Here is a 15,972-nt window from a genome sequence, read left to right on the forward strand (position 1 = left end):
GGGCCTAGGCAAGGAATACAGTAAGAGTGAAAATCCTTATGAGGTATTTGCTTCCCACAAGAAATACAATTGTTAACTTTTTCTGACATCGGTCTGGAGCAAGAAAAGTTTCCCCAACATGGTACTTAGCTTTAATGAAGACTTCGGTTCTGAAATTCGGATTTGAAAATCTCAGGAGTTGACCGACCGGCACTTGCGAACTGCTTTTGCTTCGGGCACCGCATGGCAAGAAAGACTGAAGAAAATGGCGTCGGCTGCATCTTTTATACCCCTGGCGCACTGACGTCAGGGAAGGGGCGACAGCAACTGACGCCACACCTAGACTTTGGAATTCTGGCCGACTGAGGGTAGCCTGCCAGCAGGATAACCCAAGAGTAATGACTGCAACAGTGAAACACGATGAACATCAGGACAAATGCTGTATGGATGAGACAGTAAACCTACCAAAAAGAAAAAAATATATTACACATCTTTTTTTGACCTTCTAAACAACTGCATCCCGCAGCATACGTAATTATTATTTTTTTTGTTTGCTTTACTTTGTTCGAATTTTTTTTCTAAGCCTAAATGACAAGAGGATGCAAACATCATGGCACTGATTTGTCTTTGGCATTCCTCTTCGCATAACACACTGTGTGTCAACAAAAAATAGCATGCCCTAACCCCTCATGCAGGATCTCACATTCACTCAGAATCGCGAGTACTAAGAATTAATCTATGAGAGACAGCTGTGATACCAAGTTTAACAGAACCGCGAGTGACTAGACTAACTGAATACAAAGAGCTCAACCAAAACGCAGTCTTCTGTAATTCTTATTTGCACCTTTCCTTTCTCTAAAGACCAGATTCAATAATGCCTACACTAAGTGTATACAATATGTATTCAAAAACATCCCTACCACAGTTTTTGTACTTTATAGTCACTCAGAATGATTACAGTAAGTGTACATGTAAGTCTACAGTTTGTGGTAACCTTTACGAATCCCTGTCAATATTTAAAGCTACAAGAAAATCAGTAGGAAAATTAAAATTAGGAGGAAGAAGATGCGAGTTATGCCTGCATCATCTGTTCACTCAGAAAAGTGTACACTTAGTGTAGGCTTTATTGAATCACGGGAAGCAATTTGTTACCTTTTGATTTCTTTCATGACAGCAAGCAATACTATCAACTACATATTACAATTAATATAGGGATTATGCACATCTACTGCAACTGCAACCTACTCACAAAAAATGCAGCTCTTCAACTCAAGTCCCTTCTAATCCAAGTTGAATTCCAGGAAGCAAATGATTAACGCATGATTTGGCTAATGCATACACATGCTTGACAAAGGTGCAACAAATGCATAAAAGGTAGGAGACAGAGATAAATGCTCACTTCTAGTAAAAATAAACAGCTGAGAACAATAACAATGCAGATACGGGTACCACTAGAGCACACAGATGTACCGCACAAAGGGGAGCCCTGAAGACTGTTTCCATATCTAAACATTATTTCCTCCGTGTCAGTCTGACTATTGAGTAGCATCATATCTAAAAGTTGAGCAATGTTACACTAACACATCAAGGAATAAGAATTCTAAACTTTACCCCAAGGGAAAAATATTGCAAAATGTCTTACCCTCCTTCAAAGATTTTAATCCGGGTAGGTTCACCTTGTTTTGCTGAACCATCTTTATCTCCATGGCTTTCTGCTTTAGTTCTTTCTTTTGTTACACTTCCTACCAATTTCTTTTCAGCTTTAGCACCAGCTTGTAGTGACAGCTCAGGTTTTACCTGCTGCAACATAAAATAAAAATGAAAAAATACACAATATCACTGTTATATGGCTGCAGATTTTTGCAAATTGCTTGTAAAATGATGCTAAAAACCTTCATTATGTAGCTCAGTGATTTAGATATCTATGAAAAAGCAAAAACAATATCTAAAATGTTCTAGAGCAGTGGAGAATTTACCTCAGCAGTAAATATAAAAAGAAAATAGGAAAGGTCATCAGAAAGTTAAGTTTTCACTGTGAAATTGGGGTATACCACCACAGACTTTCAGTATTAAATGCATGGGGCAGTTTACAATGCTAAAAACAACCGCCATCTTATCTCATCAAGCCCAGCATATCTTATTCTTTCTTAAGTAATACTCCATGACTGTGCATGTGCATATCTGGATTTACCCACTGCTGGTGAGGTTTGATCACTATAGGGAAGCCTGCCATGGGTAAATCCTGATATAACCACAAACAGGAGTTGATAATTGCTATTATACGAGGACATTATTTAAGAATGAAATTGCTTCCCTTTCTTAGATAATGTATTTGTATAAGGGCACTTCTCCAGACTGAGGTGCTGTCCTTGCGTATGGGACTTGCGTTATGATTGCACAGTACATCAGTGCAGTGCAAGAGAAGCAATAGAGAAAACCAAATCTCAGTTGCTGTTTACTTTTTTAACAGTTTTAAAAAAACAAACCAGTTTTTACGAGGGACAGCTCATAAAATATAAGGAAAATCAGGTAAGTTTTGGCTTGTTTAGTTTTGCAGAAAGTACCTGACTTTTATCTTATTTTCCTCCGTCTCTCAGCATATACTAATAGCAGCTGGACTTTTTCTATGGGTATATGTTCGGTTTACAACAGGCATGCTAGTTGGGCTGTCCCAATCAGTGGGCTCATTTTGGAATAGCAATGAGCCTTTATTTTTTTTACTTTTTTCCTGTCTGATATGTTAAAAAATTCAACAGAGGTGAAGCTAAGGAAATAAAAAGAAAATAAATGCAAGCTATTCCAAGCAGCCAATAAAAAACAGCTTATTTTCCAGGGAAGCTGCAGACAGAGGATGGGAATTTCTGCCTGACAAATCAGACATTTTATTCTTCTGATAAACAAGACCACATATGTGTTCTTAGGAACACATGAGCACTGATTTGTTTAAAATGTATTGGTCATGTCTGGCTGGTTACTTTTCCACCAGGGCATATGGTGCAGGAGGAGTTGAACATTTTCTCCAAGCGGTGAATATTTTCTGCCACAGTTTCATGAAAAAATCCCGCCTCTCCAACAAGCAACACATTAAGGATAAAAGGTAAACTTTAACCTTAGTGTCAACAACATCGGGAAAGTGTGAAATGTGTCCACAGATTTTAATGGGTGTACTACCACATATGTTTGGAAATGTGGCCATTAAAGTCTATGGACTCATTTAACAATATCCCTACGGTGTTGTCACAGAGGAATCTACTACATTTATTTGAGTTGTGGTTTAATAAAAACATTTATGAAGCTTAAAAAAAATGGCTCAAATAAAGGAAAAGGGAGATAGGTACAAAAGTAATTTGGCACTTAACCCAGGTGATGCCGGAATGTGCTTCCAAACATGACTAATACACTTTAAATGACATTACAGACTTCAATGCAAGTTACTTCCTTAATTCACTAAGGCACACTGCAAGCATATTCACATAAGTTTATTTTTTCAGGACTAATGTGTAATTTAACTGTTCTGCTATTGCTGAAGAATCGCAATAACAGTTCAAAGTATACCACGGTGGGGTCTAATCTCTAGTCTTTACAACAGAATCTACAAGCTACCTATAGCTAAAACTTGTACTTACAGCGGGCATCTCAAAAAGGCATCTATATTACATAATCGAACTGTTGTTAAAAGTTCAAACGTCATATAGTCAACACCATATAATCGAACTTTTAAAAGTTCGAAAATGTAATAAAAAAAAACAAAGAAAAACCTACTTGAACGGTTTAAGCATGGGGCAAGCCCCCCTGCACCCCCCACATCCCCCACTATTTAAATATACCAACTCCAAGATCATACTACAGTGCAGAAAGGGAAATCTCCCCATTCCGCACTGTACAGAGATCTCTGTTGAAACGTTCGAACTTTTAAAAGTTGGATAACATGGTGTCGACCATATGACGTCCGAACTTTTAAATGTTCGACAACATGATATAGACTCCTCAAAAAGACCTACTTTAACTCAGAAACTTTCACCAGAAGGAGCTTGCTTGATTCTAACAGGGATCACATTTCATTGTTTACTAACTTCTTGAAAGAAAAAAAAATAATTTTGAGTTTACTTGCTTTTGGGTTATAGGACCAACATTTCCATGACAAACCAAGCCACTGGTATTCAAATTATAGAGGACAGAATGGACTAACACTTCCCATCTACAATACTATTACATGCAGTAATAAGCTCCACTCTAAGATGCCCATATCTAGTACAATGAAGCCACTTTCAGTTACCCTGGTTAATTTAGTTACTTACAAACTATTTGCGTCACACTTTACATTCCAGTTCGTTCACTAAAGGTCAAATTCTTGCCCTTCTCCTCTTTCCTTCCTCTCGTCTCTCTCTTTCTTCATTAACAGCCACATTGCTGACCTCCCCTAAAGTTAACTTTACTTTACAATGAAGACACAGTCTTTACTAACAGAAGTGAAGGCATCACATTATTACACAATTCAGTGCACAATGAACTTTCATTACTCTGGAACTGGCACGCTACTAACAAACTTGAAATCAATACACTTATGTCCAGTGCCATGCTATTTGGTAAGTAACAGTAAGTATTATAAGGCTACTCTGCCAATAACTAGTGATCCCTCTGGGTCGTGGCCCACCTCTCTCTAATGGTAGTGAGAAAACATATCTTGACATCTTAATTAACCAAGCACTTCCATTTCAAAGTTATACAGCTCAACAATCCTAAAAGTCCTAAATTTGCTAAGTTGACTAAAAATGTTGATCTTTCTGATACAGGAAGCCCGAAGGGCTACTGTACTGAATATTTTTACACTACTTCTGTATGCAGCCTCCCCATTTTTGCTTTGATCACTCACTTCAGTACCTCCAGACTGCTTATAAAACAATTCTAAGGTTTATGCATCTTACACAAAACAAAGACCATTTCTGTAACTGTTTCAAACATAAAATAATGACTCCTCATTACAGAAAGGTCATTCTTTCTTAATGTCCTCACTCATAGACCTCTACATGATCCCTACTGTTCTCCAATAAACTGCAAACTACGGACTCAGGCCAAAACCGACTTTGTTCAATTCCACAAGGCCGTACAACTTATGAGACTCCCTTTAACCTTTCCACAGGGGAAAGAAAATCTTTATCAAAGATGACTCCCACAACCCATTACTCCCTCCCTGAAAAAAATAAGACAGCTGGACAGTCCTTCTCAATTCCAGAACCATTTAAAGCTACACTTTCAAAAATAACCTGCTTTACTGATAAAAGGTGAATACAGTAAGGTAAACTCAGTCTAGTGCACACAACAGAATATTCCCCCTAGCTTCTTACTCTTATAACACTGTACTTTTAGGTAACAGCTATGTTATGTTACTTAAACTGCCACTCTAATAAGGTTTTTCCACAGGGCCCTATTACTGCATGTCTTTACTTTGGGGTAAAACTGTTAGTATCATATAATATCCACAGTAACACCCAGTAAAAATGGCACTGAGTAATGTAAGTGTATTTATGTTTTTGTTTATGATTGTATTTGCTTATGGCTCATGGTGTGACTGAAAAGGGTCCCTGCAACTCATTCGATCAACAAACTAAAATAAAAATAAAATAAAGACATGTACATATACATATCTGTTGACATATCAATGTCTTTTAACTCCTGTAAGTTGGCAGACATTACGCATGCAGAATTTATACTCTATATAGGACCTTACCATTGTTTTAAAAAGGAAACTAAGGACTTCGCTTTCCTTAATGTGACTGAAAGCAAGACAGAACTGATAGCGAAGAACATACAGTTGTGAGACCACATTCATCTTAAAAGCATAAATTGGGTAAAAGAATCACTTATTAAAAGCACAAGTAGGAGACTCTGTGTACTGGCATGATTATTTACCCAAAGGAATTCAACACAGGTGAACATCTGCCCTTAATGTCCAACTTCCACAGCTTTTCAGACATCCAAAGACTGGAGCTGGACTCTTTTCCTTAGCACAGAAAGTATGGTTGTGTACACATTCCACATTAGAGTGCAGTCACTGTTGCAGTCCTGACTTGTGGGATTTCCTGCCATGAAAGCCCTTGGCCGGACCAACTACCAGAGAAAACTCTTTCCACCTCCCAGACTGGCAGACGCCCTGACTGATGTCAGCAGGCTCAAGTATAAAGGGAGCCGGCCTGTGTCAGGATTTCAGTATTTTCCTGTCCTCTACCAGGAGGAGGGAACTAAGGAAGAGGACCCTTACAGCAGGGCAGCTGGGGGGGGGGGGATCCCTTGGCTAGATGAGTTGATTATTATTAGGCTACCTAGTAGGCTAAGAGAGCAGGAGTGAGGGAAAGAAGACTGCAACAGTGACTACACTTGAACATCTACATTTATGGTAAATGTACACGGCTGTACTATGTTCTTTGTGTTTCACTGTTGCAGTCCTGACTTGTGGGAAGATTCCCAAAGCTGAATTAAGGGGGGGGAGATTAAGGAGAGGAAAGGATGCCCTGCAGGATGGCAGTGGCAAATCCTGCTCTAGACTTAGAAAAGTCTGCCAAGTGGTAGTGTTTTGTGAAGGTATGCACATATGACCATGTGGCTGCTTCCAAGATGTCCTTAGTAGGGACTCCCTTTAGAGAGGCTGCAGACATAGCTGTGGGCCCTGTGGAGTAAGACCTAACCATTTCAGTTTTTTTTTGCAATGATGTCTGTAACAGAAGGAGATGCAGTAGAAGATCCATTTAGAAACAGTCTATTTAGAAGCTGGCCAGGGGCAAAGGTAATAAAAAGCTGGTCAGTTTTTCTCAAGGCTTTTGCCCTGTCCAGATAAAGCAGAGCTGCTTGCACACATCCAAAGAATGAAGCATTCTTTCCCCTTTGTTCCGTGGGTTGACAAAGGATGTAGGCAGATGAATGGCTTGATTTAGAGAAGCATGAGTGACCACCTTGGGCAGGAAAGAGGGATTCGTTCTGACGGAAACCCTGTCTTGGTGGGAGATAATAAATGATTCCACTAACATAAGGGTTTGCAACTCAGAAACCCTATGGGTTGAGGTGATAGCCAGCAGCAGGGCTGTTTTCCAAGTAAGAAACTTCAGAGGAGCATATGCTGCAGATTTGAAAGGAGGCAAAGTCAGCTTTTCTAGAACAAAGTTGAGGTCCCATGCAGGAGTGGGTTTCCTTCTGGGAGGCCTAATGTGAATGACTCCCCTAAGAAATTGCCTTAATAGGGGAAGGGAAAAGACTGGAGGAAGAGTAGGAATGTGGGTGAAAATGGCAGAAGCATGACTTTTAATGGAGGAGTAGGAAAGGCCTTTATGTATCAGACTAGCCAGGTATTCTAGGATGGTAGCAATGTGTGCTGAATTGAAATCAAGGTGCTGCTTCTGGCACCAAATGAAGAATCTTTTCCGTTTGGCTGAGTATGATTTTGCACTGCTAGGCCTTCTAGATTCTTTAAGGATGTCCTGCACTTGTTTAATTTGGGGAATGTGGCAGTTGGGTGCTGTGGAATTATCCAAGCTGAAAGGCTGAGTGTCTGAAGGTTGGGTGGCACAATCCTTCCCTTGTTTTGAGTGAAACAGTCTGCTCTCTCAGGTAACATCCAGGGGCTCTGATTGGTGAGCTCAAGGAGGAGAGGTTACCAGTGTTGCCTGGGCCAGTCTGGTGCTATCAGTATTGCCCTTGGGCCCTCTCCCCACTCACAGCAGAAGGGGTAAGGGGGGAATACATAAATGAAGTGGTGATTCCAAGGGAAGGAGAAAGCATCTCTTTTCCAGGCAGATTTCTCCTTGAAGGCGAAAGCCGAGGCGCTAGAGAGAGACTATCCAATAAATCTGTGTTGGATCCTGTTTTCGGTTGTTACATTTGGATTATATATTTTTTTGGTTGTGATATAAGATTTCTGTTTGATCCTGGCACATAAGTTTTTCAGGTGAGCATTTTCCTTGTTGGCAAAGAGGCCTACCTGTGGGACTCCCCATCTCTGAGCTATGCTGAGAAAGATTTCTTGATGCAGATGCCATTCATAAGGTGCCATCAAGTTTCTGGTGAGGTGATGTGCTAGAGCATTTCGAGCCCCTAGAAGGTATTGTGCCATGAGGTGCAATCCCAGAGAGTGTGCAGTCTCCCAAACTTGCATTGCTAGGCAGCACAGGGGATAAGAGTGTGTGTCCCTCTGCCTGTTTATGTACCACTTGACTGTGGTATTGTCTGTTTTTACTAACAGGACCCCTGGTTCCATTTTTCTTTGAAGGTCATTAGGCTTTTTTGCACTGCCGTAGGTTTTTTCCAATTAATGCGTCTGTGCTTGAACTGAACCTCCCACTTGCCTTGGTATTGGAGGTGCTGAGATTGAGCTTCCCAGGCTGTCTCTGAAGCATTTGTGGTAAGGGTTTAGCCCTGTGGAGTGAAACTGAAGGGAAGGCCCTGATTTTGGGTATAAGCCTGTACCCCTCAAGCAAATTCTTGTTTAAGACAAGAGATCAGCTGTATCTCGGTCTCTAGAGTGAGAGTTCTGTCACCATACATTCTTGAGATACCACTGAAGCTTCCTTGCGTGTAGTCTGGCCAGGGGAACCATGAGGATACATTATGTCATATATCCCAGTGCTCTGAGAAACTCTCTGCCTGAAATACAATGTCTCTGCTGGATTTTTTTGGAAGAAGTTTGTCAAAAAGGAGACTTTGTCTGGAGGACAAAGATAGGGGAGAGGTTTGTAGTTCGGCAATAGCAGTGAACACCTATCTCGACCCATGTTAAAACCCATTCCTAGGTTGGCTTTTGGAGTTTGACATTACCGTTTTCGATTTTCCGTGTTCAACAAAAGTGCAGTCGACGGAGTTACATTCGAAAATTTGATAGTAAACCTTTTAAAGACTCTTTGAAAGAGAGTTTGTAAACATTTGAAATAATGTCTAGAAACACTTGTCTGAAGTGATATGGGCCCAGTTTTGTCTGAAGAGGGACAGCCTAACTCCTGTTTTTGAGGTGGATGAGTCATAGTTGCTCTCTGGCAGGGACTTGGGACCTAGAACTCTGTTGACTGGGAGCCTCAGAGGTCCACTGCCTACTTCTTTGCAGCTGTTGCCACTGCCTGTGGATTCTATCCCACTGTGGTTTCCTCTGTCTACCCCTAGGCTAGGAGGGAAATGACCAGTGCTTAGTTGGAAAGTTCCTATTGAACCTAGGAGGCTGTACTTGGAGAACGTCCTTCACAGTTTGCACTGACTTCACATTGTCCTCCATCTTTTTGAGAACTGCCACTGCCTTATGGCCAAAGAGAAACTCTTTGTCCAGGGGAGCATCCAGGAGGTTTGATTTAACATGGTCAGGAAGAGATTGTTCCCTAAGCCATGCATGCCTTTTAATAACTGAGCCAGTGGCAGCTGCCCTGTAAGAAGCTATCATGGCATCATAACCACAGTGTAATGAATGTTTAGCTACCTGAGAACTGGAGTGACAGATCTAGGAGCTCTATGGAAAGGATTTTATCCGCTAGGCAGGTGGCCTTCTGTGTGAGGTGATCTAAAGTGGTTTGCTGTTACCTGATCATATGGAACTGACAGTTGAGGGGCCACACAGTAAGTGTAACAGATGTATATACCCTTTTCCTGAAGCTATCAAGGGGCCTACTCTCTTTGTCTGTCGGTAAAGGGTTCCTGGATGAACTGGCTCTAGCCCCTTTGGGCTCAGGTTTGCCACCTCAGGGTCAGCAGAGGGATTCTTAAAAAGGTATCTGTGGGAGTCCTGTACCCTATAATATCTGTCTAGTTTACATGTGGCAGGGGGAAGGGAATCAGGATTCAAGGAGGAAACCTCCTCCTAACATCACTCACTCCTCAGAAAATATTGCTACCTCATTCAACACACACTTCACACAAACCATACTATCACTAGCTAAACAACACAACCCCCCTCTCCTCCAACCCACACCTTCAACTAGTAATCTCCCCACTGCCTTCTCTTTTTCTCCTGTACCTACCTCCAACATAAAAAAAAAACTCTTAACTAAACTTAAGCCCCCAAATTAGCAGCAGACAACCTCCCAAGTGAATACCTACAAATCGCAGCTGATGCTCTGGCCTACCCAGTATCCATCTTGATTAACCGATCTCTGTCAGAAAGTTACATTCCCACACTGTGGAAAGTATCACATATAATTCCCCTCCACAGAACTAACCAACTACCACCCCATAGCTATTCTCTCACCGCTCTCCAAAATACTAGAGAGATGCATACACTCTCAGGTCTCAGACTGCCTCCTTACTAACAACCTCCTTTCCAATAATCAGCATGGTTTCCAACCAAACCATAGCACCACCACTGCCTTACTCTCCTTTACTAACACTATCCTTCAGCATAAAAACACTGGCTATCTATCCTCTGCTACTTTCCTAGACCTATCTAAAGCATTGGACATGGTCCCACACAAACAACTTAACTCTGTCCTCAATAACCTGTCCTTCTCACAATCAGTCACCAACTGGTTTCAGAGTTACCTGCCTGACCGCCAACAATCCGTTGTATGGCAGAATGACATATCTCCCAAACTACCTGTCTCCATAGGGGTTCCCCAAGGATCCATCCTTGGACCCCTACTTTTCACTGTTTTCACAAATAATCTAGCCTCTGCTACCAAACATGGCACACTCATACAATACGCACATGACTCAACCATCATCTGCTCAGCTCAGTCCCTACCCAAACTGCAAAAAGTCACACAGGAAGCCTTTTCCTCTGTTGAAACTTGGTTGTCCGATGCCCAATTAATACTCAACCCAAACAAAACTAAACTACTCATCTTCCAACCCACCAAGCATACTCAAAACAACTCTCACTTTAACATCACAGCAAAAGACAACACCACTATATACCCAACTGAACACACCAAATTGCTAGGAGTGGAAATAGACAATAAACTAAAATTTGACATTCACATATCCATGACCATTAAAAAAGTCCACAAAAAACTAGGAGCGTTATACAGAAATAAGCAACTTCTCACCAAAGCAACAAAGATTTCAATAGCAAATTCCCACCTTATCTCCACCCTACTTTATGCCTCTCCAATATATACCAACCTAAGGCAATGCGATCTAAACAAGCTAGAGACCTGCTGCAACAAAATTGCCAAATTCGCCACAGGGGCATCCTACCATAGTCACCACCGTCTCTCACTTGCTGAACTGGGCTGGCTTGAATTCCCTCACCTCCTTCAATGGTATCAACTCTCACTCGCCCACAAACTAGTAAACCATCCACTAAATGTCCCATCCCTCCAGAATCTACTCCAACCCTATTGCACCACCAGACCACTAAGATCCAGCAACAAAAATCACTTGCAGATCACTAAAGCCAATAACTCTGCTGGTGAAGCACTATTCTCTTGTGCCATAGCCGAATTATGGAACTCCCTCCCACCCACAATTACCTCCATACCATCATGCACCCAACTTCTAAACTTTACTAAAAGCGCACCTAAAAACATGCTGGCTATGCCCTTGCAACTCCCACTCTAATACCACCCACCCCATCCAACTACTACCTTTCTTTCCACTCCACTAACTACCTTGATTATAGCAAGCTCATATGCTCATAAGCCTAGTACTTATTATACAGCAGGAACTTCTTATTGTAACATTTGTTAATGTCTGTTATGTACTTCACAGATAAAGATTCTAGTTCTTCATCTGTAAATATGTTGTAAGTAATTGCTATGTAAATTGTTAATTGCTATGTAATCCAATGTAATTACTGTCTGTTTATTTTAACTGTGGAGCTTTTCTCCCCGGGCCTCCACTGAAAATGTACCTACGTCCAGTCGGACACTCCCGGTCAACAAATATCAATAAATAAAAATAAATAAATAAATCCTGGAAAACATCTTCCACTACCTCTAAAATGGGGGGAACAGCCAGTGGTTTGTGTTCAAGTAGATCCAGGAACTCCCCAACTCTGTTTTTGGACTGGGGATATTCCTGTGCCTCCCACTGAAAATGTTGTCTCAGCGCATGGAGGGTTTCTCCAAAGGTGAAATCCTCTATGGGGAGGCAGAGGGAAGGTTCTCCTCTGAATCAGACTACTCATAGTATGTATGGGAGGGGCCTTCTTCAGACACAGGCTCCTCTAGGTCTGAATCTTCATCTGACTGAAAATGGTCTGGGAAAGGTTTAGAAGGAGAATTCCTTTTCCCTTCTGAGACATCCCCTGTGGCCTGTCTTGACCTAAGAAAACAAATGAGTTCATCAGTTAATATATGCAAATCATGTTGTAAAAAGGGAGCCAAAAAGGCCTAGGTGCAGGCCCTGCCACAGTACCTTTCTTTGGGGTGGCTTTGGCCTTAGGCCTAGGCACATCCGATGACCTGGTGCCTGTCTCTTTAGAAGGGTGAAAAGCACGGGTACAGGCCAAGGCCTTGGTCAAGCATCACGGGTAGAAAAATGTTCTTCGGAAGCAGAGGCCTGCTGAGCGGCTCCAGATCTGACCAATGAGCCATTTGCAAGGGCTTGTGTGAAAGTAGAAGGGGCTGATGGCATGTCAGACTCTGAATGGATCTCAACAGAGGTCTGCATCACAATTTCAGATACCAGAGTGGGCTGAAAAATCTTCGTCCTCTTCAACAATCACAAGCCTAGTGGGAGAGACAGATGGTGAATGGTTGTCATCCAAAGACATAAGCTTTCGTTACTTTTCTTTTTCTGTCTTTCGCCTAGGTTGCTCAGTTTCAGAATGACCGGCATATGCCATCAGACGCAAGCAAGAAGATTCTTGACTCAGGAATCTTGCTAAAAATTCAGCCCTATGCCTAACAGTCCTAGTATTAAAACAAGCACAGAATCTGCAACTAGGGACATGTGGGGCCTAAACAGGTGACACAAAGGGAGTGAAAGTCTCTGTGTGGGATTTGATTACCACAGCAGATACAATTATTTACTTTATCTAATATGACTTAAAGGATAAGAAAGGAGTTCCCCAAAGGGGTACTTATCTTTCAGAGGATGATTTCTCTCTGGTGTGGTCCAACTGATGCACGTGAATACCGCTTTGGACTCTGACGGCAAGAAAAGACCGAAATCATGAAGCAGGCTGGCTCCCTTTATACCCAAGCATGCTGATGTCAGTCAGGACATCCGACAGCCTGATCACAAATCAGGACTGCAACTGTGAAACACGAAGAACATCAATGGTCCACTGCTTGTCTAAAGCAGATCATAGGCGTATACTAGGCTAATGGCCCCAGGGCCCTTACAAGCTTAGCCAAGTTCAACCAGTGTTCCCAAGAGTGTCTGGTTCAAGCAGACACCAAAATCAGCACCTACTGCCCCTGTTCAAGGGACACAGGTGGAATCCCCGAGCTGAATTTCCAGTTACCCATCCAGTCATCCAAATTACACATAAATATGGCCAATGAGGGGCTTTGTTTAATGTGAATAGGATTTGCTCCAAAGGTGGGGCAACCTCTGTGAGACAAATCTGTCTCTCCAGCAAGTTTTGTTGATGCCAAATACCAGGTTAAGGTCCTTTGAGTTAGTGACTTGCAAATGAGAAGCATTTCCTTGAAAGCTGGTATAGAGATTGCTGTATGTGCAAGGCAAAGGTCATCTCTGAGCAGTCTGTATGACACAGAGCAAAGTGACAGTGATTTCAGTCTGTCCACATATGACAGATCTTGAAGATCCTGAACTTTGTAAGGAACCTTTGTGGTCTCTCCAATTGCTGCAGGTGTTTGGAAAGGAGCATACCAAAGGAGCGATATATTCCATTATTGGTTTGATAACAGGGGGGTTATAACCTCTTTTTTTCTGGAGGCAATGCCCTTAGTTATGAGACGAGCAATATAAAATGTCCTTCTTACCACTGTGGAGACATGGTGGCCATGCTGTCGACCTGTGTCCCCAGATCCCTCACCTCTGATTGTGTGCTTTATTGCTATTGATGTTGTAGTTTGCAGGAACATCACCCTTGCCGAAGGGGATGATAATGCATTTTTTTGCATTAAGTTTAAGACTATGACTTTGGCACCAGTCATTAGTCTGTGTAAGACCTTCTTGCAGGATGTTGACAGCACTAGGGGTTTCAATTAAAACTCCCAGTTTGCAGTCATCAGCAAACTTTGTCAGCCACAGTCCTTTAGTTTTAGTCTGTACTTCACAGAAGTATATTCCGAACAGTAGGGGTCCCAAAGCCAATCCCTGTGGAACAACACTGGTTACAGGTCTGCTGGAGGAGGTGGAGTCCCTTATTTTGACCGTATGAGTTCCATCAGTGAGCCAGTTTGCAACCCTCCTGACAATATATGGGTTGATACCCAGCTGGGTGAGTTTATCAATGATGCCTGAATGAGGGATTGTGTCAAAGACCTTGGCTAAGTCTACGTAGGCAGTATACACAGATTTGCCCTCATCTAGGGCTTTGGTGACTGTCTCAAAGAAGTCCACCAAGTTTAACAAGCATGATCTCCCCTTGACAAAGTTAAACTGGGTGGGGTTGAGCATTTGCAGATTTCCTATATCTTTGTTAATAAGGTCCATGACGATTCATTCCATGGCCTTGCAGATAAGGTTGGTCAGGCTAATGGGTCTATAGTTCTGTGGATGCACCCCCTTTGTGCAAAGGGATGACGGTAGCTGTTTTCCATTCCGTTGGGATGAAGCCACTGCTTAGGCTGTGATTGAAACATGTGCCCAATGGTGATACTAATTCCTATTTTAACCCATGTAGAACACAGCCCAGGATGTTGTCTGGTCCCACAGAGGATGTGTTTTTGGCCTTGGAGAGGGCATTTAAGACTTGCTCCTCAGAGATACTAGGTGGGGGACAGATGTTATGGATGCTTTGGGGCATATGTGGTGAGGACAGGGGAGTGAAGTTTTTTCTGAAACTGTCAGCCAGCAGGTTTGCTATATCCACAGGTTCTGTACATGTAGTACCATTAACTGTGAGTTAGGGCAAATCTGGGCCTTACCTTTGAGGCTATGGATGTAACTAAAGAACACCTTGTGGTTATCCTTAGTTAGGAAAGCTAACCTGGATTTGTAGTTAGCTTTGAAGGATTTCTCACTAGGAGTCTTATTTGCTTATTTAAGTTGAGGAGGGAGTGTTTCCAGTTCTGAGACAATTCCTTCCTGCTCTAAAACAGCAATTTATTTCTCCTCTTGTATAGTCTGTTAATGGCAGTTGTCCACCAGGCAGGTTTGTTTTTCCTTAAAGATCTTGCTTTGGTTCTATCAAGTATGGCAGATTTAATACAATTGTACAGGTGCTCATATAAAGGATTAGTGTATAACTCAGCACAGGCATCTGTTCCATCAGTGGGGGGGGGGGGTGGCTATGGCTGTAATTGGTCTTGGAGAAGTTTTTTAGTATAGTTTTTAATGGGGGGGGGGTTCTTGTGTTATAGTTTCTTCTAGCAAGATTAATTTGTGGTCGGATCTCACCAAGGATGGCCACACATCAGGGCGGGGGGGGGGGGGGCATCGGTCACTCATGTTGGTGATCACCAGATCCAGAATTTTTGAGCCCCTTGTGGATGTGTCGACTGGCTGGTCCAAGGCATTGGAGTTAACTTAATGCAGGAACCTTTGGGCAAGTGAGTTTGAACATGCATAATTAGCCCAGTCAATGGATGAGTAATTAAAGTCCCCAAAAAGTACAGTTTTGTACCTACCATAAATGTAGATGGTCGAAGATCCACATTGCTGCAGTCCTTACATATGGGTAGTCCGCTGTCCTCGGTCGGCCCGAATATCAAAGTATTAGGCTGACGTCGGTCATGGGCACTCAGATCTGACATCAGAGCGTCAGGGTATAAAAGCGCATGACCGACATCATATCCTCAGTCTTTTCTTGCCCCAGATGTCAGAAGGCCCTAAAAAGAAAGGCCACAGCCAAAAACAGAATACCTCCCAGAAACATGCCCAACAACAACCATCACCCAAACCATATAACCATGCCAAACTACAGTGGGGAAGGAGGGAGGGTAAATTGGA

At 42.2% G+C, this 15,972-nt stretch overlaps 1 protein-coding gene across 2 annotated transcripts in view; it reads right to left on the minus strand.

The window, feature by feature from the left end:
- Positions 1-15,972, minus strand: part of HIVEP2 (HIVEP zinc finger 2) — a 660,129-nt gene that overhangs the window by 58,526 nt on the left and 585,631 nt on the right. For both annotated transcript variants that reach the window (XM_044060075.1, XM_044060083.1), the window contains one exon: positions 1,622-1,779. In XM_044060075.1, the coding sequence (XP_043916010.1) occupies positions 1,622-1,779 (158 nt within the window). The remainder of the gene's footprint in view (positions 1-1,621; positions 1,780-15,972) is intronic.

The sequence above is a fragment of the Protopterus annectens genome, chromosome 1.part0 (genome assembly GCF_019279795.1).
Source record: "Protopterus annectens isolate FY-2018-M chromosome 1.part0, PAN1.0, whole genome shotgun sequence".
Taxonomy (NCBI): Eukaryota; Metazoa; Chordata; order Ceratodontiformes; family Protopteridae; genus Protopterus; species Protopterus annectens.